Source organism: Eleginops maclovinus, chromosome 20, assembly GCF_036324505.1.
Source record: "Eleginops maclovinus isolate JMC-PN-2008 ecotype Puerto Natales chromosome 20, JC_Emac_rtc_rv5, whole genome shotgun sequence".
NCBI lineage: Eukaryota > Metazoa > Chordata > Actinopteri > Perciformes > Eleginopidae > Eleginops > Eleginops maclovinus.
In genome coordinates, this window is record NC_086368.1 from 22202856 (window position 1) to 22224958 (window position 22103).

The 22103-nt window shown below is 42.5% G+C and overlaps 1 protein-coding gene across 2 annotated transcripts; it reads right to left on the reverse strand.

Annotated features, from left to right (window-relative positions):
- Positions 1-288: 288 nt before the first annotated feature.
- Positions 289-20705, reverse strand: tnks1bp1 (tankyrase 1 binding protein 1). 2 transcript variants are annotated; one of them, XM_063910330.1, is made up of 10 exons: positions 20505-20705; positions 17236-18280; positions 12662-15341; positions 4221-4327; positions 3597-3684; positions 3258-3402; positions 2968-3101; positions 2647-2843; positions 2467-2552; positions 289-1376 (listed from the first exon to the last, which is right to left on the reverse strand). In XM_063910330.1, the coding sequence occupies exons 2-9, from the start codon at positions 18270-18272 to the stop codon at positions 2477-2479; spliced, it is 4464 nt and encodes a 1487-aa protein (XP_063766400.1). In that variant the 5' UTR covers positions 18273-18280; positions 20505-20705; the 3' UTR covers positions 289-1376; positions 2467-2476. The 2 variants fall into 2 exon arrangements, with proteins under 2 accessions (XP_063766400.1, XP_063766401.1); XM_063910331.1 differs by having other exon boundaries at positions 2449-2552.
- Between the last annotated feature and the right edge of the window lie 1398 nt (positions 20706-22103).

A 22103-nucleotide genomic window follows, 5' to 3' on the forward strand; every position in this document is an offset into this window, starting at 1 on the left:
AGACATTACTGTTGACTGTTTCAAAGTTTGCGCCATTTAGTTCCATTATATTCAACAGAAGGGAGACGTCTTTAGGGCTGATATCACCAACACTCTGAAACTTGCAGCAAAACAATCTAATTTGATAATTGGCACAACAAGAAAAGACCAACAACAAATACGTATTTCTAGATAACAATGCATTATTTTAATGAGAGTATGTCCAAGTTGTATCTTAAAAAAGGATGGTGTGTATGTTTTAATGCTCCACTTCCATCTATCCTTTTTCCATAAAAAAACAGACACTCATTGCATTTTATAGAAAAAGTTTTAATAAAATTCCCTCAATTTCCTCTTATTATACATTACATTGATCATAAATGATTACTGCATTGATGACAGCCACTCTTTAACATTAAAAAAGGCACATAAAAGCATCTAGAGCAGATGATTCCATTTTTCTGGGTTTAATATTTTACAAAAACAATTCCTGATTCTGTTACAGCATGCTGGACATTTACTTCACCAGCTCACTGGTGATGTTCGGACAAGCTATTGGACGATTGGACAAAATCCAGGAAACGCATCTTTTAAGGCACAATAAGAAAAATGTGTTGATTTCATTTTGGAAACACAACAGTTCCAAGATGCCACACAATCCGGTTGATCATAAATGATGGAGGGATTATTTGTCGTATGAGTCAAAACCTTTTTCTTGGCAAAATCCTAGTCATTGTTCATTTTACATTTTGGGACTGGAAAGAGAACAGACATACATGGTGAAACTTTTTTTTTTAAATCGAACGAACATGATACTACAGTAAGGTACTTGATAATTGTATTGCTTAGATGTACTGTCATTTATAAAAATGTTTCTTAAAGTGCTTAAAGGTTTACTTGTGATTGGAAAGATAATGTAAAAGGCATTTTGTACAATTTTAACTAAAAACACACAAGGTGCAATCTATATTTATATTCAGTATGTTCTGTACATAGGTGTGTGTGTGACGGGCAGTACCCTGCTGAAGCCTAGTGTCACCGGTCCCTTTCAGTATATATTGGACGAATACATTCAAACAATAAGACAGTCTAGGGCTTTGCTCGGAATTACATCAGGGTAATTCGCCTCCATTGAGCCTCTATACAGCAGAAAATAAATCATGTTCTTGGTATTAACAAATCACAGACTTGGCACCATATTTCATATACAGGCCAGACAAGTTCTTGATGGCCACTACGTTCACGAAAAGCCTGAAGACCCCTGTTGTATTTCTGAGTAAGTGTCCAAAATAAGGCACTTAAAGTGGAAAATGGAGCAATCATGGCAAGGTTTCTGCCAGCAGCAGCAGCAGCTGAGATGGATTGATTCTTGCTGAACAGCCATGTCCCAGTGTCTCCTAAAACAAACCAGAGGAAGAGAAGTTCAAGAAGGCATGGCACGTTTTTTTATAAAGAATATTTCAACACGAGGCAATTCACACAGCTTTACTAAAAATTAAGAAATACAATTTGGGTGCAATTTCAGTTACGTTTCAACTATCTATCATTTTTTCCAATATCACAGACTAAAAGGCATGAACATGTGCAGATATGTTATCGCATGTAATTTGTTGGATCCGATTATAAGGACTAAAGAGTGCATTCATTTTGAGCATGGATGGCCACACAGGCATTCAAATACATAACCCTGTAACATCAACATGTTCTTTTCAAATACTGCAGCTGTATGTAAAGAAAATGGATGTAATGAGCAATTATAACAGCATCAAGCAGAGTAAACTGCATTCAGGCACAATGAAAACCTCTTCACCCTCTGCACACTTTAACATCACAGTAGGAGAAGCTCTGCAGAGATATGCCCCACTTCCTGTTTTTGTCTTTGCTGTCAGATTCTTGTACAGTTGCATTAAATAAGTGTTCTTGACAGCGTTGCCGGAAAGTCCAAAGCACTTGCTTGCTATTATCCCAAACCTATTCAGCTGACTCACATCCTGACTCACTGGCATATTAACTCTTAAATAATGCCTTCACAACAGCACTAATTCAGGTTATGAGCCATATGTCTAAAATATCAAACGTTCATGCTCAACGCGCCTCTTTGGCTGATCCTTTTAAGTATTTAAGAATGCATTACGTATCACTAGCAATTTATAAGCTGTGAAAGCTCTGTAATATTACCAGTAGTTAGATTACGTTGCTAAATAGGAAAATCCTCCCAAATCAGTTTTGTTTTTTTTCATAAAGTGACCACTGGTTCATATTTTTATGATAAGAAGCTAAAATGTGTTTACTTTAACTCACTATGCTAGTAAAATGTAAAGAAGCGTTATGTTGATAAATAAGAAAGTTGTTACACAGATGCTAAATAAGGGGAAAAGCGGAAATCTCTTCTTTTGAACAAACTTTCTTTTTTAATTAATATTTTATTATGTGGCCAAAAATATCTGTCTTTGGTATTTCAATTCTCACCTTGCCCATATTGCTCACCTGCGTATGGCTAAGCCTCGCCGTCGTGCTGACTCAGGCGCTTCTTAGACTTCAGTTCTTTCAGCCAGGCGGGAGAGGAGACAGCCCTGAATGACAGAACCACAGGTCAGTGTCAGGATTAAAACACAAATTTCTCATCATACAAAGGATTTTTTTTTTGCTATCATGATCTATTCTCACCTTCCGTCCCTGCCACCTATGGGGGGCAGGACGCGTGCCGCCCCGGCGAGATGAGCGGCCGAGCGAGGAGAGTGGGAGGGTTGTGAGGGAGATGGAGCTGCTTCCTCATTTGGCCTTTCCTTCTCTTCTCTTCTCTTGTCTTCTTTTTCCTCTCCTCCTCCGGTTCCTCCCCCAACGGTTCTCCTTTTCAGCTGAGCCTTGGGGGGGGGGAATATAACATCATTTATGCAATTCAAATGCCAACCACTTGTTTCATGTGTATATATTATAAAAACTGTAATGCAACATAGTCAGTTCCCCTCAAACTCTGATAGTGCTTACAATCAGGGATGCAGGGCTCAAACCAGGGAACATGGGGACTCTCTGAGAGGAGGCAGGAGAACGAGCTATCTTCGGTTTAGGCTGCTCCTCCTCAGAGTCTGAATCCCTTTTCTTAGAAGATGCCTTCCTTTCATCTAAAATCATAAATATAACGATCAGTCATGCAGTACATCAACATTTCCAGAATGCTTTATTGAGTAAAAGCTTGATTAGTTATAAAACATGAACGTAGAGCTCCAGCGGTGCTGAAGTGTACTGAAGATAAGTAAACATGATGGTGCTGTAATGACCTGTGGAGTCCCGGGACCTCCAGTCCTGATTTTCCTTTGGAGAGAAACCTCCACGCATCGAGCGTGTCGGACGCGCCCGACTTCGCTGCTTACCCAGATCTGCCTTGGATCTCTGAGCGCTGGTGTCGAGGAGAGGAGTGGAGCTCTGTGCACAAAAACACACACGATGCAACAAACTGGGATGTAGAGGGACCATCAAACTGCTACAGCAAAGCACATGCAAGAGTGAGTCTTTGTTTCCAGTCGAGTATGCAAAGTTACACCCAAACTACATGTTAATGTTTGTGGAGGATGACGCAGACGAAGGAGGGGAAGGATGAGAAACAAAGAGTCACCAACCTCAGGGAATGGAGCCTGCTCCGGCTCTCTGTGGAAGTCAGTGGTATCAGAGGAGTCTTCAGGAACCTGGTCAGAGATCGGCTCGGGGCTGAAGAGAGAGAAAAAGATTGAAAATGTGTTTCAAATAAGAAGTGCAAATGAAATTGTTTATTACTCCAAATGTTCTGAGTTGTGCTTTAGTAGCCACAAGGGGGCACAGGGAGCTCAAGCCTTGGAAATACTTGACAGTACTTGATAAGACATTTGAGTGTGCAGCTGCTCTTGGTTGTGCTTTCTCATAATTCATGTTTGAAGTTTCCAAATGCATGTCCAATTATCATGAATATTTAAGTACGGAAAGTCAAACATAAAACTGACTGAAAACAGAAAAGTATTCCGGTTTCACAAAGAGGTATTGAGCTGCAGCTCCAGGCTACATCCTGTAAAAGTCTCATGTCAGATGGCTATAGGGGTGATTCAGATGTGTTTGAATCAAATCACCTCAGTGTGAAGCCACACCTTCAGCACAAGACATGACACGGAAACCTGTTCAGTCCTGTCTGCCTCTATCAGGGTAGATGAAAGGCATGAAATACATACATACAGTCCGCAGTTCACACTAAGTATGTGTTTCCTCTCTCCTACCTGTCAGTGTCAGGTGTCTGCTCGCCGGCCTCATTCTGCTGCTCGGGCTCATTGTCTATCAAAGCATCAGTGTCTTCCCCCGCTGGACTATAACTGTTAACAGGTGCCTGAAAGAGAAAGACAGACCAAATGAACAAAAATTCACATCATACGACCAGAGAAAACACAAAGGAAGTATTGGGAGGAAAAATATTTGGCTAAAGATATTACCAGAACTACCCTTCTGCTCTCTCTGTTGCGTATCACACAAAATCAAAATGAATGTGCTTTTATTCTGTAATTCTGCATATTAGGGTTATAAGAACGTCACATTGTGTAGATGAGGCTGGGGGGGTGAACTGGACTTTGTGCTGAGCCAAGATCAGTAACTACAGAGGGAGGGAGGACCGAGGACCAGCCGAGCATGCATCTTTTAATGAGCCGGTCACAGAGGCTGGGCTGTCCTCAATACACATCATGAGCACTGGCATACACACCTATATGCCTGCACACAGACACACCAAACACACTCATGCCGCTGCTGTCACGCCCACATGATGGAATGCATGGGTGCGTGCACACACACACACACACACACACACACACACACACACACACACACACACACACACACACACACACACACACACACACACACACACACACACACACACACACACACACACACACACACACACACACACACACAGAAGCTACTGCAGTGCACTTGCTCGCAAACATTCCTCTAAGCTCACTTCACATTTTGTCAAGGGGCACATCCCAGTGTTGCGTCGTCTGATATTGTCACCTGGATACAAAACAACACCCGGGTAAACATCCCCCCCCCATTTCTTCTCCTCCATAAGTCTGTTTATTACTCACACAGCAGCAGCAGCTTCATTTGCACGATGCCTGTTATCTGGCAACATCACAGCCTGGATGAATAGGCTTCCAGTGATTTTCCTATAACCACAGAGTGTGTTTCGGTGCAGAGGAAAACAACGTCACAGAGACAAACAGTCTGTGGATGGGGGGTAATGTATCCTGGATACTGATCCAAAAAGGTTCTTATGATTTTAAAACAAAAGTTAGTGAGAGAGGACTTATTATGCTCATTTTCAGGGTAATATATGAATGTGTGCCTCTAATGTGACATAATTTCATGCTTTAATGTTCAAAATGCTCTGTATTTTTCTCATATTGCCTGTATCTTTTCACCCTCTGTCTGAAACCAGAGCCCAGTCTGCTCTGATTGGTTAGCTGGCTCTGTTGTGATTGGTCAACCGCTTAAAGATGTCGCTCCCCATGGCCGATCACAATGTGTTGGAGCTCTAGCCAATATAACCTGTGCTATGTAGTGATGTCACTATGTTACAGAAGTAAACAAAGGAGTCCAAATAAAGAGTTTCAGGCAGGGGAGAGAAAACTCCAACTTTAGGACTTCAGCGTTCGCAGACCATTTACATGCACAAAAACCTATATAACACACTAAAGGGAGAACCCCCAAAAGCATAATCGGGCCTCTTTAAAATTCTAAATATTTCCTCCTTGGCGTGTTACAGTATGCAACAATAAGACAACTGGCAGGTGTATCTCAGTGGGATTTGTGGATTTCATATTTTATGTCCCTGCAAAAAAGATGACTGAAAGGAAAATGTGCCCTGTAGTAGCCTGTAAGGAAAACACGAGGCCTTAAAGCAGTTTGAAACCTTGGAGACAAAGCTTTAAACTCAACCTCTGAGGATGCAGACAGGTGCATATTCGTACATAGCAGTAATAAAGCAACTTTAATCTTCATTTGACAAAATGTTTCAATCCACCCAACAAATATAAGTCCATTATTTAGACTCCTTTAATCTCTGGCTTAAGCTTCCATAAACTCCTGAGGAAATCATTTAACACTTTAGCAGCAGCTGTACTACTACTACTACTACTACTAGATGTATGATGTACACGCGCAGAGCCGCTTCAGAGGAACATAAACACAATGGAAAATCCATTTTGTAACAACAGAACAACAGCTTTTAAGTAAAGCCATAGAAACATCTCTGCAACAAGCCTGTGTCTGAGTGTGTGTGCCAGTCCAGTGTGCTCGGGTGGGCGGAGGATGTGCAAGTCAAGACAGAGTGGGCTTTATTATAGTTTACCTCTTAAATATTTTTGACATGACTGAAGGAATTTGTGAGACAGCTTGTTTTCGGGGGCCGAGGTAAGGATAACATCTAAAGGTGTCGCATACACAACTAACTGTAACTCTAAAACAGAATAACAGATTAACACCGACAACAAAAACATCTCCTCCTACGATGGAAAGTGATGGATCATCAAAATTAAAAGTGGCCTGCAGCTTATTTTCACCTGTTGGTCTGTGGTGTACTTACACCCACACCCACCCACACCCACACACACACACACACAACTATGGCACCAGCCATGAGTGAAGGCACAGATGTAAACAGCCACACTCCCTGTCTGTGTGTCACACTTTGTTGTAGTGCTCTGCTTTATCTCCGACACACAGCGCAGACGCAGAGGGTAAGGGCATGCATGTACTGTATGCTGATAAGACACTACATTTGGACAACTTTATCTGATAGCTGTGTACTTCCTGAAACAGGCAACTGCTCTCCCTCTCTTCATTTGCATGGCTATCTGTTGACACATGGGCGTGGAGATATGAGCCTATAGGATACATGGAGCTTTGGTACATATTGTAAAAAGCACCTAAACCCATGGCTCCTAATTTGATTAACCCAGGCTCTAAAAGCTGCTTTAATTATTTCCTATTGTACCTAATGTCAGTTGAAGTAAGCTAAACCTCTAAAGGTTATTGTTGTGAAACTGGATTGTCATTATTCACTCCTATTCATTAGACCTAGATATTTCTAAGCCTCCACTTCCTGCTACATCAGATCTTACAGAGCAGGTTTCAGGGCCTCTCCTCTGAAGGGTCTGCCGACTTCTGTCAGAAAAGCGGCGCAGGGATCTCCTGCTGCGTCTGGCGAAGCTGCGAAGCGGTGTCATAGTTCTTTGAAACCTTCCGTTGCTCCCATGCTCTTCTTCCTCCTCGTCCTCTTTATCCTCCTCTTCATTCTTCTGCTTCTCCTCTGCGGTGCCCCACACCAGCTCCAGAGCGCCTTGCAAGGAGCGCCGTACGCTGCCCACCCATCCCGTCACCTGCAGCTGAGCGGCCGACAACTTCCCTCCAAAGTACTGCATGGTCCGGAAAAGCTCACACAGGCACTAGGGTCACCATGGGAACTGGGTCATCAGAGAAACCAAGCTTTGTTAGCGATGAAGGGATTGTGCGGAGTCAGAAAGTTGCGTCTGACATAAAGAGGGCACAAATTGTACAAAAAGGTTACCGACGTCATTCAAAGCGAGTCCATCTTTCATTCGAGGCGTCCTCACGCTCCATAACGCTCTGGTTCAGGTCAGACAAACTCCCTGGAACAGTCTATTATTTGCTGTCAGTGAAGAAGTCAATAGTCTGAGAGGCCATGTTGCACTGTGACACAACTCTTCCACTAAAGCACTCACTGGGATGGATGTGACATCCTAAACACAAGCGTCCCGGAGAAAGACTTTCCAATCATGACATTATGTTCCTTAAAAAGATGCTGACAGAAAAAATGTCCCTTTGGATGTTCCAAAAAAACCAAACAATGACACTTTTAAAGATTACCTCATTTCATGTTCACCTTCTTTCTTTTTTTCTTTCAAGTTTCTCTGCCACAGTCAGGCTTGTCTACCTACGTCCCAGTTCTCATCACAACTCTAATTTCCATCGAGGAAAAAAAACTAAAGCAGCGTGGGAAATATCTGCCAGAGAGAATGTCAGATCACCCCTTCATCCCCTTCATACCTGAGCAATTCCACATATCGAAACAAAGTGGAGGTCTGTGCTCGGATGTGGAAAATCCCGAGAGGAAGGAAGGAAGGTGCGGCAGGCTGGGTGAAGGTGCTTTCTGCGCCTCCCTCCTCTCTTTCTCCCCCGTAGGTAAATGATGCAGGTAGCTGAATAAACCAGGTCTTTGTGAGAGGAGCAGGCAGAGGGAACAGCAGGAAACAGGAAGACTTTTTTCAGAAGTGGAGAGAAAGTTTGAGCACTAGATGACTGTGGACATGTGAACTTCTTGTCCGGGGTTTAGCCCATCCTCCTTTGTGTGTGTGTGTGTGTGTGTGTGTGTGTGTGTGTGTGTGTGTGTGTGTGTGTGTGTGTGTGTGTGTGTGTGTGTGTGTGTGTGCCAGAAAGTGTGTGTAGGGCTCTCTAAAACCAGGGTGGAGAGATTGAGTAGTGAGACTGAGAAAGTGGGGCACCATGTATGGTCATTCTGACACGCTGCCCTGTTGACCAGATCCAAATGAGGACACACAGCACCTCGCACCATACCACTATAACATCCATCTATCCTTCTGTCTGTCTGTCTGTCTGTCTGTCTGTCTGTCTGTCTGTCTGTCTGTCTGTCTTTGAGCCTGATGAGGCAGGTTGGTGGGTTGCACAGCTTTTGTTTGCCAAGTAAACATTTTCCTAATTCTGTCCTTTCAAAATAAAAGCTTTTCTCTGCCACACAACTTATCAAATGAATTTTATATCACATACACTTTAATGTTGGCCATATTACAGCAGTGAGAGGTGCTCTTCTACATGAGATAAACTTGTTGTGGTGCAGACTAAGGAAGTGCAATTTTAAAGAGCAGCAGCGCCACTCGGTGGTGGGAACCTGTCTGTACTCCTGACAAACAAAGCTTCCAAACCAAAGGCCTCCCTGGAGTGGTTGTGTACAATGCCTCTTTACAGGAGCTAACCTGTTTAAAGAGTTGGATTGTTGGCAGAAGCATTGACGTAGCAAACAGAAATGCAATTTCACAGACACACACATACACATTTAGAGCTCCAGAGTTCAGTGTTTTTCATTTCATTACCTCTGGGTAATGAAATGTTGCATGTCCAAACAGGTGGTGTACAGTTCTGCCTAAACTGGCACGGCCCTGTCGGCTGTTTATTCTCTCCAATGTTCCTCGATAAGGCTCACCTTGAATGTTTACTTCCTTGTATATTTTTAAAGTAAAGTGCGATAAACCTTTCCTTCCCTTTTCCGATTCCTAAAGCTCATTTGTGTTGCAAGATGTTTCTCATTCCGTTACATAATGAGCTTGACCTTGGACTTTTAATTGCTTTAATGTTTGTTGTTAAGCTGTCATTTTTACTCCATTACAAGCAGGCTAACGCTGCTAAGGTTACTAAAATGTTCCAGTTGCAACATCAGCAGACTATTACGCTTCCAACAGATTTAGGACTACTTCTTTTATGCAGTTCAGCGATGATGTTTGACGAGGGTCCACCCAGAAGTGAGCTCAGACACAGTCTGTTGACTCAGCTGTATGGCGGCTTCAATGGGATTCAACTGAAGCTGAACATAAAGAAAGAGATGCTACCAGCAGCCTCAGCATCGCATGTATATATCATATCATAAGCGCGGCAGCATTAATCAAATGTGTTTGCTGCTGTCTGGCAGGTGGTACCGCAGCGTTAGAACTAAAACCAGCAGACTCAGGGACAGTTTCATCCCACAGGCCATAAGACTGCTAAACACCTGAGCTCTGTAAAGTGCCTCCATATAACCCAAAACATTTATCTGGTTGCATCTCACTATTCATATCATTTGTTATCTTAATAGTTATGAGCAGAACAAACAGTATTTCATTGTCCTTCACCGTACAATATTTAATCTTAATCTTAAATTCTGTGATTGTATATTTAACTCTGTTTACATGTACGTAGAATCCTGCCTTACTTGATCACTTTCAATATTCCATGCATATTTTAGCTTTTGTGTTTATTTATTTTTCTGACTGGTCTAACAAAACACCTGCACTATTTTACTCTAATTTAAACTACTGTTTTATTTTGTTATCTTTTAATTTTATTATCTGTCTTTTGTCCTTTTATAATATGCTGCATTGTTGGAGGAGCTTGGGACCTAAGCTTTTCATTGCCATCACTACGCTGTAGCTGCTGTGCATTTGCTAATAAAAAAACATGAACCCTTGAACCCCCCCCCCTTGAAACTTGTCTTCAGCCACCAACAGCCAAAGGTCAGGTTAAACTATAGTCCAACTTAAAATAAATAACCTAAAATTGGACACAAGCTACAAATGAATGTCTGAACTATAATAATGGAAGCATGAGGAAATCGGATTCCTAAATCGAGTAGACTGGAGCCTTCATGACCATACCTTAGGAGTGTTATCAAGGTTAAATATTTAATTTAAAAGCTCCGATCTGTTCCTTTTGGTTACTGGTCATTAGTACATGGGCGTGGGTTCACACTATTTACCTTTTCACTTTCCCGGCTGAATACAGAAGGTTAGTTAGACATCAATATTCTGGGTCCTGCGTTTGTTATTCTGTTACAGATATGTATTAGTTTTTCATTTACTTCAAAAAATATAAAGTAACTGGTTTTCAGTATTGAGATGTTGACTTACGGTTAAAAGATACTAGCTGCTAAGTTTAAACACCCAACAAATCAAGGGAAGGGATAGATGTTATGACAAACTCTCTGATAGATTACAAACTGTATATTGCCCTGTGGTACACATTGTCATAAAACAGTTCTTCTTACATTCAATTCAGCTTTTGAATTTAGCTTTTTACCAAAGCGGCTTAAACTCCTAATCATTTGCCAGATGTGTGTGTGCTTTGGCTCCAAAGTGGACTGCTCTTTCACAAAGTGTCTTATTAAATTCTATGCTGATTTGATAACTCAGTCAATTGTGTTGATTCCAGCTGATAAGTTTATATTCAAGTTGAAACATATCCTGATGGGCGGGGCTGTCTTACTCCTTGACAACACCAAAAGCATTTTGCTGAGCTGGCTCTGCGATCCATTGTGAAACTACAAACAATAACGAGGTAACATTTCAATCAGCAACGACTCACCCATTGCTGCTGGAAAAAAGTCATCCAAGATGTCCAGGAGAAATAATCCATCCCTCCTTCTTATGATCAGGCACTTTTTATTAACTTTCAAGCTGCCTTTATCTTTGAAAATCGATGTTTTTCTTTGCACACAAATAGCAACAAAGCGAAAGCAGCAGACAGACGGTTGCGAAACACGCAGAGGAGGACGGAACCTCACTTCCTGTCTGATGTCTTACTGTCGCGACCACACATCGACACCACTTTGATGTACTGACAGAAAGTTATTTGAGAGGGAAGTCATTTGGTTGCATCAATTTAGAATCATACAGCTATGTCTATTTATCATCCACCTCCCACGTCAAGACTTATCTTCCTCAAACACTTCTAGTATTTTTGTTATTGTAAGAAATATGGTATCATTCTCAGCGAAGACCGATACTACTGCTGACACATGGCAGTAGATTCAGATTTCAGGCCATGTTGGTTTCATCACTCATCACTCAATACACACACACACACACGCACTCACTCCACGTTCTTGAGCTGTGAGTGACTCTGGGTGAAGCTAGTATAACAGGATGCTTGTACCTGTGCTACAGGAATGCCTATGTGTCGGTGCGGGTAAGGTGTGTGTGGCTGCCAGGGTGGTTTGATGCAGTGGTGAAATAACTACATTAACGTGTTCCCTCCTGTCTCCGTTCTTAAACCTCACCCTGAGTGAATCATAGAACAGTTTACCCTTCCAGTGATGCTGTTCACAACAACTCCATGAATCAAGAGCGGCTTTAAAGGTCCCCTATTTAGCAAAATGCAGTTTCTGCTGTCTTTTTTACATAAACATGTTTCCCCGGTGTGTAAGGAGACTCACAAAGTGTCAGAACATACAACCCTCTCTCTTTTCCTCCTTACCCACATCTCTAAAAACGGGGGTACAAACGAGCTGATTCTGATTTGCTGCCGATATGACATCATAAATGAAATGTGGGCTGACTTTACATTAAACACCTGGCAACGTCCCACCCACGTAACACGTCCCAACCTATCGTCCACAATATACAGTCGCGAGCTGAATCCCCTCGGGCAGCACTTCTGTGTGTGTATTCAGCAGGATTTCTGCAGGAGGGACTTAGAGTTGTTGTATATAATACATATAATGTCACTGTTCTAGTGGTAAACACTGAGGAGTGTTTCAGAAATAATGCTTGATGTGGTTTGGAACATAATATGGCCTTTAATCATGGCAGCATTTAGCTGAGTATCTCCTCCCAGTAGAAAACTTTCACAGAGGAGAGAGATGCATGACGCTCCAAAGGGGCGTGGCCAGCTTAAGGTCCGCTCAAATTTAAAGCGACAGTCACAGAATCAGCACTTCCGGGACGGGCTGAAATAGAGGGGTATGAGGCATGCTGCAATGGGAGATCTGTTTGGTATTTTGAGCAAAACACTTCACAGACATGTTTTGTATAGATATTGCCTATGGTTTAAATATAGCATAATAGAGACCTTTAAATTAAGATTGAGTGTTTGTATTTACCTTTAGCTCGTCTTCCTCCACCTCCTCCTCTTCTTCCCTCGGTGTCTCCTCCTCCTCCTCCTCCTCCTCCTCCACCTCCATGAAGATGAGCTGTTCCTCCTCTGGACTCCGCTCCTCCACCTCTTCCTCTTTGTCCTCTCTCCCTGGACTTTCCGGGGTTATTGTCGGCTCGGAGATGCTTGTTTTTTCCACCTGCTCACGCGCTCTGTTTTCCAGGGGCGCGAACACGTCAACGACTTCCTGTCTGTTCTCGGAGAGTTCTGCCCGGCTCTGCAGGAGCGGAGTGGGGTCTGCTTTGGGCTGCGAGCCCCATCTCTTGGGTTTGACTGAGAAGTCGTCATAAACCACCGGCAGCTCCGGCACCCGGACGGAGAAGTCGTCGTACACAAGCTCCACCTCACTCTTTGTGGGGGAAAGGGGCGACTTCTGAGGCACATCTTCAGAGTCAAAGCTGATTAAATTTGACTCTGCCCTCTCTAACGCTCTCTCCCTTTCTTGCTTTTTCCTCTCTTCCTCCAGTTTTAGCTTTTCTTCCCGCTCTTGCGCTCGCTTTCTCTCGAATTCCCCTCGCAGTTTTCTCTCCAGCTCCTCCACTCGTTCTTTCTCGATCAGCATCTTTCTTTCCTCTTCCCTTCTCTCCTCCTCTCTCTGCCTCTCCAACTTTATTTGCCTCATTCTCTCCATCTCTTCTTCCTTTTCTTGAAGCTCTTTCAGCCTAATTTGCCTCTCCCTTTCTCTCTCTTCCTCCTTTCTTCGGTTTTCTTCCAGTTCTTGTTCATGCTTTCTCTCAAATTCCTCTCGCACCTGTCTCTCCAGCTCCTCAAAACTGTCTTTCTCACCCTGTCTCTTTCTTTGCTCTTCCCTTCTCTCTTCCTCAATCCGCCTCTTCCTTTCCTCTTCCCTTCTTTCTCCTTCCATCTGTCTCTTCCTTTCCTCTTCCCTTCTCTCCTCCTCTATCTGTCTCTTCCTTTCCTCTTCCCTTCTCTCTTCCTCAATCCGCCTCTTCCTTTCCTCTTCCCTTCTTTCTCCTTCCATCTGTCTCTTCCTTTCCTCTTCCCTTCTCTCCTCCTCTATCTGTCTCTTCCTTTCCTCTTCCCTTCTCTCCTCCTCTATCTGTCTCTTCCTTTCCTCTTCCCTTCTCTCCTCCTCTATCTGTCTCTTCCTCTCCTCTTCCCTTCTGTCTTTTTCCATCTGTCTCTTCCTTTCCTCTTCCCTTCTGTCTTCCTCCATCTGTCTCTTCCTTTCCTCTTCCCTTCTCTCCTCCTCTATCCGTCTCTTCCTTTCCTCTTCCCTTCTTTCCTCCTCTCTTTGTCTCTCTAGCTGAATTTGCCTCATTCTCTCCATCTCTTCCTCTTTCTCCTGCTGCTCTTTCAGCTCCCTTTGCCTCTCCCTGTCTCTTTCCTTTGCCTCCTCTCTGAGTCTTTCTTTCTCCCTCTCCTCATGTCTGAGTCTCTCCTCTTTCTGCCTCTGCCTCTTCATCTCCATCTCTTTCTCTCTTTCCATCTCTTGTTCTTCCCCTCCTCTGGGCTTCTCAGCCTGGCTCACCCAGGCCTTTTCCCACTCCTCCTCTCTTTGCTTCTTTTTGTTGAGCTCCATCTCCCTCAGTTTTCCCTGGAAGCTGTATTCCTCTTTGCCGTTAACCAGTCTCTCGTCCTTTTCCTCTTTCCTCTCCTCCTGATCTTGTCTAAGTCTCTCTTTCTGTATCGCCCTCTCTCTTTCCTCTTCTCTCTGTTTCTGCAACTCCAACTCTTTCTCTCCTTCCTGCTTTTCTTCTTTTCTTAGCCCCTCCGTCTGCTTCACCCATTCTTTCTCCCACTCCTCCTCACTTTGTTTCTTTTTATTACTAACTTCTCTCTTTTTTTCCTCCTCCTGGTCTTGTTTGAGTCTCTCCTCTTTCTGTTTCGCCCTCTCTCTTTCCTCTTCTCTCCGTCTCTGCCACATCAGCTCCTTCTGTCTTTCCCTCTCCATCTCCTCTTCTTTCAACCTTTCTTTCTCCCTCTCCTCCTTCCTCAGTCTCTCCCTCTCCTCTTCTTCCCTCTGCCTCGCCTTCTCTTTCTCTTCTTCCATCTTGAGTTTCGCCTGTTCGTGTTCCTCTGCTCTCCGTCTTTTTTCAAATTCCAAATGTTTCAGGCGTTCCTCTTCTTGCTTTTGCGCCTCATGGTCTTCCTTCTTCTGAAGACCTCCTACTCTTCTGTAGACAGGCATAGGGACGTCCTCTTTAGCTTCATCCTCAGAAGCATCTTCTTCATCTTCTTCTTCTTCATCCTCGCTGGAAGACGGTGAGCCCAGGATCAATGGAGGCCCACCGTCGTCTCTCTCCACCACACCGAAGCGAACAGAGCGCCGTTTGACATTGTCCCTCTTCAGAGCGTTTCCAGCACTCTCACTGGAGTCTCCCTCATCCGTGTTGAGTGTATATGAGCCTTGTTTGCGTAGTTTGACGCCCCCTTCAATTGACGTGTTCTCCATAGGCTCTTCTGGTGTCTCTTTGGAGCTCTCTGTTGACCGGACGTCAGTAAGAGCGTCTTTGGATGTTTCCATTGGGGTCTCTGTGGGGGGTTCAGTGGGCCACACCTTTTCTGGAAGGTCCGCCGCCTGACTGGACAAGGTTTCGGGGGCAGGGGGTTCAGCAGGCGGCATCTTGGGTGTTTCCAGTGTTGGAGCAGTTGCTGGCTCAAAGCTTTGAAAGAGACAACATTTTAAGTTTAATTACAGAAGAGTTAAATATTCTTCAATGCCTCTCTCTTACTTTAAAAACATCTTGGCTCCTGGAAGGCCACCACACATTTAACAACAAAAACGATATCTGATTTGTTTTGCAATATCCCTTATGTGCAATAAACCGCTTTATAATGTATCTTTACTGGGTGCTATCTCTTCATTAGACTATTCAACTACTGCAACACAATCTGTAATAACTGCAATATATCATTTTATTTTCACTACCCTGACCTATCACACCACTTCAACGTGATACACTTATTTATTTTTCATTCTTTTACTGTACTTATTGTTGTCCACCTGGATGGGTAATTGTAATTTGTGTAGTTTCTATCTCTTAATTTTTTGCATCTTTACTTTTGCTGTAACTATGTACATTTCCCCTCTAATAAAAAGGTATTCTAATTCGTATCCTCTCATGACCGTATGCTAAATACACATTTACATCCAGCAGCCTGTTAGCTTAGCTTAGCATTATGAGTGGAAACAGCTAGCTGGCTCCGTCCAAAGTAAAACAAATCTGCCCACTAGATCCCCTACAGCTCAGAAATTAAAATATCTCTCTTGTTTGTTTGATCAATGCAAAGAATGCTATGCAAAAAGGTCAACTTGTGATTTTAAAGGGAGTAACTTTGCCTTGGTGATGTCACTGCCAGGAGTCTTTCCACCGCTGACAAGGTAACCAACAACAAGCTTTATTGACAGAGCCAAGCTACATGTTACCCACTGTTTCCAGGATTTACGCTAAGCTAAGCACCCGCTGTCTTTAACATCAGATGTGCTATAAACAGATGAGAGGTAAATAGCTCCTTGATATTCCCAAAACATTTCAAACTTTTCCGTTTAAGGGTAGGTTTGGTTCGACTACATTACAGGAAAAAATAGTATTCCACTTTGCCACTTAGATTGTTTTGTTTCTTTGAAATAAACATACTGGCTCTTACAAAGAAGTGGTTATCACCAGATAGCCCAACTTTAAACACATGACTGGATATTACAGTGGACATTTACAAAATGGAGAGGATAACAAAATCCGTCAATCACAAACTGGAACTATTTGTGTCACGATGGAGAAAGTGGACTGATTTCAAAAAACCTCATAGGCCGGATTTTATTTTTACAAACGTACAGTATGATTTTACTGTAAAGTCTTGAGCACTCCCTAATGTTCGTATTGTTCGTACTTCTTACTGTTTTTATTTTTATCTTTGTGTAAAAAAGAAAAGAAAAAGGCATTTCGGACAGACAAACTTAAGATGTACAATTACTGTCTTGAAAAAACCCTGTGTAATTGTTTGCTGCCAAATGTCAATAAAAAATACATTACAAAAAAAAGAGAAATAAACACTCATAGCAGGTGGTTAGAGATCTAATCTCAAAATTCATACTTCAAAGTGACCTGGTTTGCACTCTTATCTAGAGTCATTTGAGGACATAAATCTGGCAATCCATGTTGTTCATTTACCTTTGCATTGCACTGGTTTCAAGAGAACAGTACGGTAAGTTATTAGATATGGAGGAAACTAAGACAATGCTAGTGAAACTAAAACTAAAAGTTCAACACTTAAAAATAGTTCCCTCTCCAAGGTAACTGAACCAAAAAACGGCACAGTCTGCTGTGTGAGTTCTTGGGGGCATAAATAAAGCTCAACATCAGGCTTAAATTAAAATTCCTGATCTACTATATTCATCTGATCTCTCTGGAATGAAATGCAGGACTAAAAATGAATCTGTGATGTTGACCTTAGAACAACACTGTGCTTGTTTGCACTTGGAGGAGAGAGTTTTCCTTCTACTCGTGTCTTAACACGTTACCAAATACAAACAGCAAGAATGAAAGAAGGCATGATCACCTCTTGGAGCGAGATCTGGGTGCAACCTGAGGCTTCTTCTCAGTCTTAGGCTCCTCGGGGGCAGTTTCCTTCGCCCAGATTTTCATTCTCTCCTTTACACCCTTCACACTTCCTATACCATTTATAATTTCTGGCTCCTCTCTCTTCGTCATGGTCTCTGGCTTCGATGAGGAGTCGAACAGGAGACTGATTCTGCGTTTGATGCTGCCTCCTCCGCTGTATTCCCCCAGCAGCGCACCATCTTCGCCCTCCTTGTTAGACGGCTCTGATGTCGGCTGGCTCGGCTCTGGGTCTGAAGGTTCTGGGTCTGAAGGCTCTGGGTCTGAAGGCTCTGGCTTGTTTGCATCATCTTTGGTGTCATTTTTAGTGATGGTTAAAGCTGGCTGGGGGGGCAGACATGGGCCACCTGACTCAAACTTGGAGGTGAGCTTCATTGACAGACGCTTCCTGCTGCCGCCCCATTCATACGCTGGATTGTCTGTAGAGGAAACGTCACCGCCTGATTCTTCGAGATTTTGTACCACAGAAGTCTGGGCTTCATCTTCTTTCTTCTTTTCCTCTTTCTGTTCTGGTTTATTTACAATTTCCGTGGATGCTTTGTGGTTTGCTTGGATGACGTCGTCTTTCAGGATTGGCACAGACTTGGGTGTCACTTTGGGTGGAGCAGTTTGTGGGGCTGGATCAGATTTTCCCACGCAGGAATCAGGAGTGTCCTCTCCGCTCTCTTTGCCTTCTTTGGTTGGCTTTTCTTTCGGTGAGACCGTTACATCTGTTTTGGGTTTGGTGGTGGTTTGTTGAGGGGGTTTCGGTGCAGGCGCTGTCACTGCAGGTTTGGGGAGACCTGCAGCATCCGATTTTACCGTCTGCTGTTTTGCTTTCTTAGAGTTTGAAGTGACCGTCTTTGGGGCGTGGATGGAGCGAATGGTGGTGTTCTTCTGCAGGGAGAAGGGCTTGGGAGTGAGCCGAGGTTTGGGGCCCAGAGATGGTTTGGGGTTAGAGGTGCCACCACTCTGGGAAACCTCAACAGAGCTCTCCATAGCTGCGTCTTTGAAAGAAGGAAGAAGAGGTGTTTACATACGGCAAACATATTTACATTGAATAAACACTATCTGGCGCTGACCTCTGCGGGGTCACAGAGACAAGTATCAATCACACTGAACACACCAGAAACAATGAAAAGACTTCTTGCAGGGATCAGATTTACTTTGTTTTTTTTTACCCAGTTTAGTTTTTCAATAATGACACAACTCATTGACAAAAATTGGTATCTTTTTAATATATTTAATCCATTTAAATGGCTAGTCTCACCCTAATGTAGGAGTTCAGACCCGCCAGTCAGTCACTGTCACTTTACTTGCATGGGGGAATTTATTTTATTTTGAGTGTGACCTCTGAGAGCTAATCTTGATCGAGGTTGGAGCAAAACGCGACTTAATGTCGAAAGGGAAGTCATACTGAGGGTGAGAAATTAAAATGCAAGTCATTCCCATTGTGTAGGACAAACTTTCATTTCATTATTTCAAAAATAAATCATTGATACTTATCTCGTTAAAGGTTAACCTGTTTTTTAAGTATCTTACTAAGTATTGTTGGATCTTTGATGATAACACACTTTTTTCCTAACACACGCTCACTAAGTAAGGCTGCAAAAAAACACAATGATTTTCAGCTGGAACTTCCTTGTTTGTTTTGTCCCAGTGTCCCGAAGTCCAATGTGATGGCTTTAAATGTCTTGTTTTGTCAGTCAAAAATATTCAGTGTAATATTATCTTAAACAAGGCAAAGCAGGACATTTCCAAATAAAATGAGATGAACACATTTTATAGCAATTTTGTTCAACAAAAAACTAATTCATCTGATTAACTAGCTGTCGTCATGTGATTAGGCGTCACTACTCAAATCTGTTCAACATTACTTAGAGGGGCCTAAAAGTCAATTTAATTAATAGAATGACAAATAGAAATATATAAACACACACACACACACACACACACACACACACACACACACACACACACACACACACACACACACACACATACAGTAAATACATTGTGTGATCTGACAGTGAGTGTGCTGCCAAGCCATTGTTTTTAAACCACACTTCATATGAAATAAAACTCCTAAACTGAGAATCTGAACAGGCAGGTGGGAGACATGTGAGCAATGGAGGCAGGCCTGATGAGTCATAGCCCACATCAACAAAACAGTCTGAAAAGAAATGACTAAAATCATAATAGATCTCCAAGTGAACTGAAACCACTGTCAGATAAACAATCGTAAGTAAACTACTGCCTGCCACATGGAGGAAATAAAGGTCAAACCTAACACCTGTGTAAGAAAACATAACAGTAATGATCCAATGTATAACACTAAATACCACAGGTATTGTGTTATCTGGTTTGACCTGTAATACTTAGACACAAACAGGTAACTCCACACCCCAGTTTAATACTGTGCAACTCTCAGTAAAAAGCTTTCTGTGTCACTCTCACACTATTAGTCTACAGCTGGGTTTGATCAGCAGTCCGCCTTTGCACTGAGGTATTTTGCATGTTATATGTTAGTAATAAACTTGCTGCTTCATTGCTCAAACACACAGCAGTTCTGGGCGTGCATGATATTGTGCAATGGGTTTGGATTGGACTCTTAAAGCTGTGTCCTGTTTTTTCTGATTTCCTCCCATTTCCTTCAAGTAGAATTCCTTAGAAATAAACAGTGTCTGGCAGATATTTGCCTTCAGTGCCTGCAGCCCTGCCAAGGCTAACAGTCAGCACTCGGTCCCTTTCGTTTTCATGACCACTGTGTTATTTACTTATTTGAGTGATGCTGTGAGAAGCTTAAACACGTAGTTTGGGAAACGTCTGCTCCTCAGTGAAGCACACATTACAATGCAATGACTTGTGGCGCACATTACTGCGAAATGTACGTTATATCGGTGCATATGCTTCATTTCGGGTTGTTAATAAGTTACTGATAAACGCGTCAACAGTGAACTCCCAGTCGTTGAACCAGCCGTCTCAAACTGGACAAAGAAAAGGAGATAAGTAAATATAACTACGCTTTTTTTCGCTCGGCTGTCAGTGTTGTGAATGACTCTTTTGTGAGAAAACATGTTTGCGGATACTTAAGACGTTACCCCAGAAATGTTCTTTAAAAAGAGAGGAAAATATAGTAATACAGCTTGTGCACCTGCTCTTAACACCAGCTTTATGAACTTTTAAGATATTTAAAATACATTTTGTCAGCAGTATAATGTTGTTGTTTACCTTTTGTCTTCACGCAGTCATACAGGGGGTGGAAGGAAGAAAGAAAGGAAGCGGGAAGAAGTTACAAAAGAAAAATGTCCCTCAGTTTTCCGTGAGCGTTTCGCCTGCTGAGCTGTTGTTAGTGTTTTTTCAAGTCATTGACACTAACGAGACGTCCGGCTGCTGCTGCTGCTACACCCAGCAGACACTCCCAGTGCCCGCCTCACTCACACGCTACTCGGGGAGGCAAGTTCCACAGCGAGACACCTCTACACCGGAAGTGGCATGTTTTTACTTCACAATAAAAGCCCAATCTTACTTTCTTATTTCATTAAAGGGGGTCATTTTCAGATTCATATTTGTACTTAACGTTGTGTCTCTAGTGTGACATGTTTAAATGCTTTAATGTTCAAGAAGGTATTTATTTTTATCATACCGCCTGTGCTGCAGCACCTCTTTTCACCCTCTGTCTGAAACCAGAGCCCAGTCTGCTCTGATTGGTTAGCTGGCTCTGTTGTGATTGGTCAACGGCTTAGAGATGTCGCGCCCCTTAGCCTATCACGTAGAATGTGTTGGAGCGTTAGCCAATAGAAGTGCAAGTGTCACATAGTGATGGCGCTATGAAACAAAAGTGTCCAATAGAGGCCTTTCTGGCAGGGGGGGGGGGAGAAAAAGTCCCTCTGGAGGGACCTTTGTGATTTAGGCCTTTGCAGACCATTTACATGCACAAAAATGTATATAACACACTACATGAAAGGGAAAACCCCAAAAAGCATAATAGAGCCACTTTAAAATTACGAAGACAATGTGCTAGAAATTCACCTAACAGTCATAATGTTAAATAAAAATCATTGAGATGAACACTTTGCAGTGCAGTCTGTTCATTCCTATACTAGGTAGACCTAGTGTCTTTTAAACTATTCAACCTACAGTGTATTTGACTGGTCAGTTAATATAAACAAAGAAAATGATTAAAGAAAAATATTGTTTTCTGTATCAATTATGATTTAGTGATCTAAGATATTGGTGATACTGGTGTTTATGCACATTTCAAGAAAGTGTTTATTATATAAGGCCTGCTTGGTGTTTTCAGTGGTATACCTAATTAAAGGACTATGAATAAAATTGTTTTTTTATGGCAACCAATAATCACTTTGAAAAACAAGGCATATCTGTAATGCTTAGTTTGAGTGACTCAACATGAATTGAAATGAAAGTTGAATTGTACATTTGGAGCTTTGTGGCTCTTTTACTTTTTAAGATCGGACAGGAAGTGCTCTGCAAATTCAGTGGCTTGATGTTAGTAAACTGTTGAATAGACAGGATTAACAGGTTATAACTGAGACAAGGAGCTACTTTTAAAAATGTAAAAAGGAGTTGGATTAAAGCAGCTCTCCCTGCTCTATGGAAAGTGTTGGGGGAGGCTACTTTGAGCATTTTAACAGCAGGAAGTTCCCATCAGCACTCACAAACTACACTTTCATTTGCATAACACCTGGGCCTTTATTGCATATAATTTGCGTTTCGTAGGCCCAATGGAAAAGTCCAAAGCAAGTGAAATAATCTCTGCCATGCATGACATTTGAGGAATACAACTTTAATATTTTGTGTAAGCCTACA

Bases quoted from the DNA above. Each gene is read 5' to 3' on its own strand.
- tnks1bp1 (XM_063910330.1), bottom strand. From the start codon at position 18,272: ATGGAGAGCTCTGTTGAGGTTTCCCAGAGTGGTGGCACCTCTAACCCC. The intron at 15,342-17,235 runs GTGATCATGCCT...TCTCTTTCAAAG, and splicing joins CCCAGATCTCGCTCCAAGAG to CTTTGAGCCAGCAACTGCTC. The intron at 3,102-3,257 runs GTCATTACAGCA...TTATGATTTTAG, and splicing joins GAGGTCCCGGGACTCCACAG to ATGAAAGGAAGGCATCTTCT.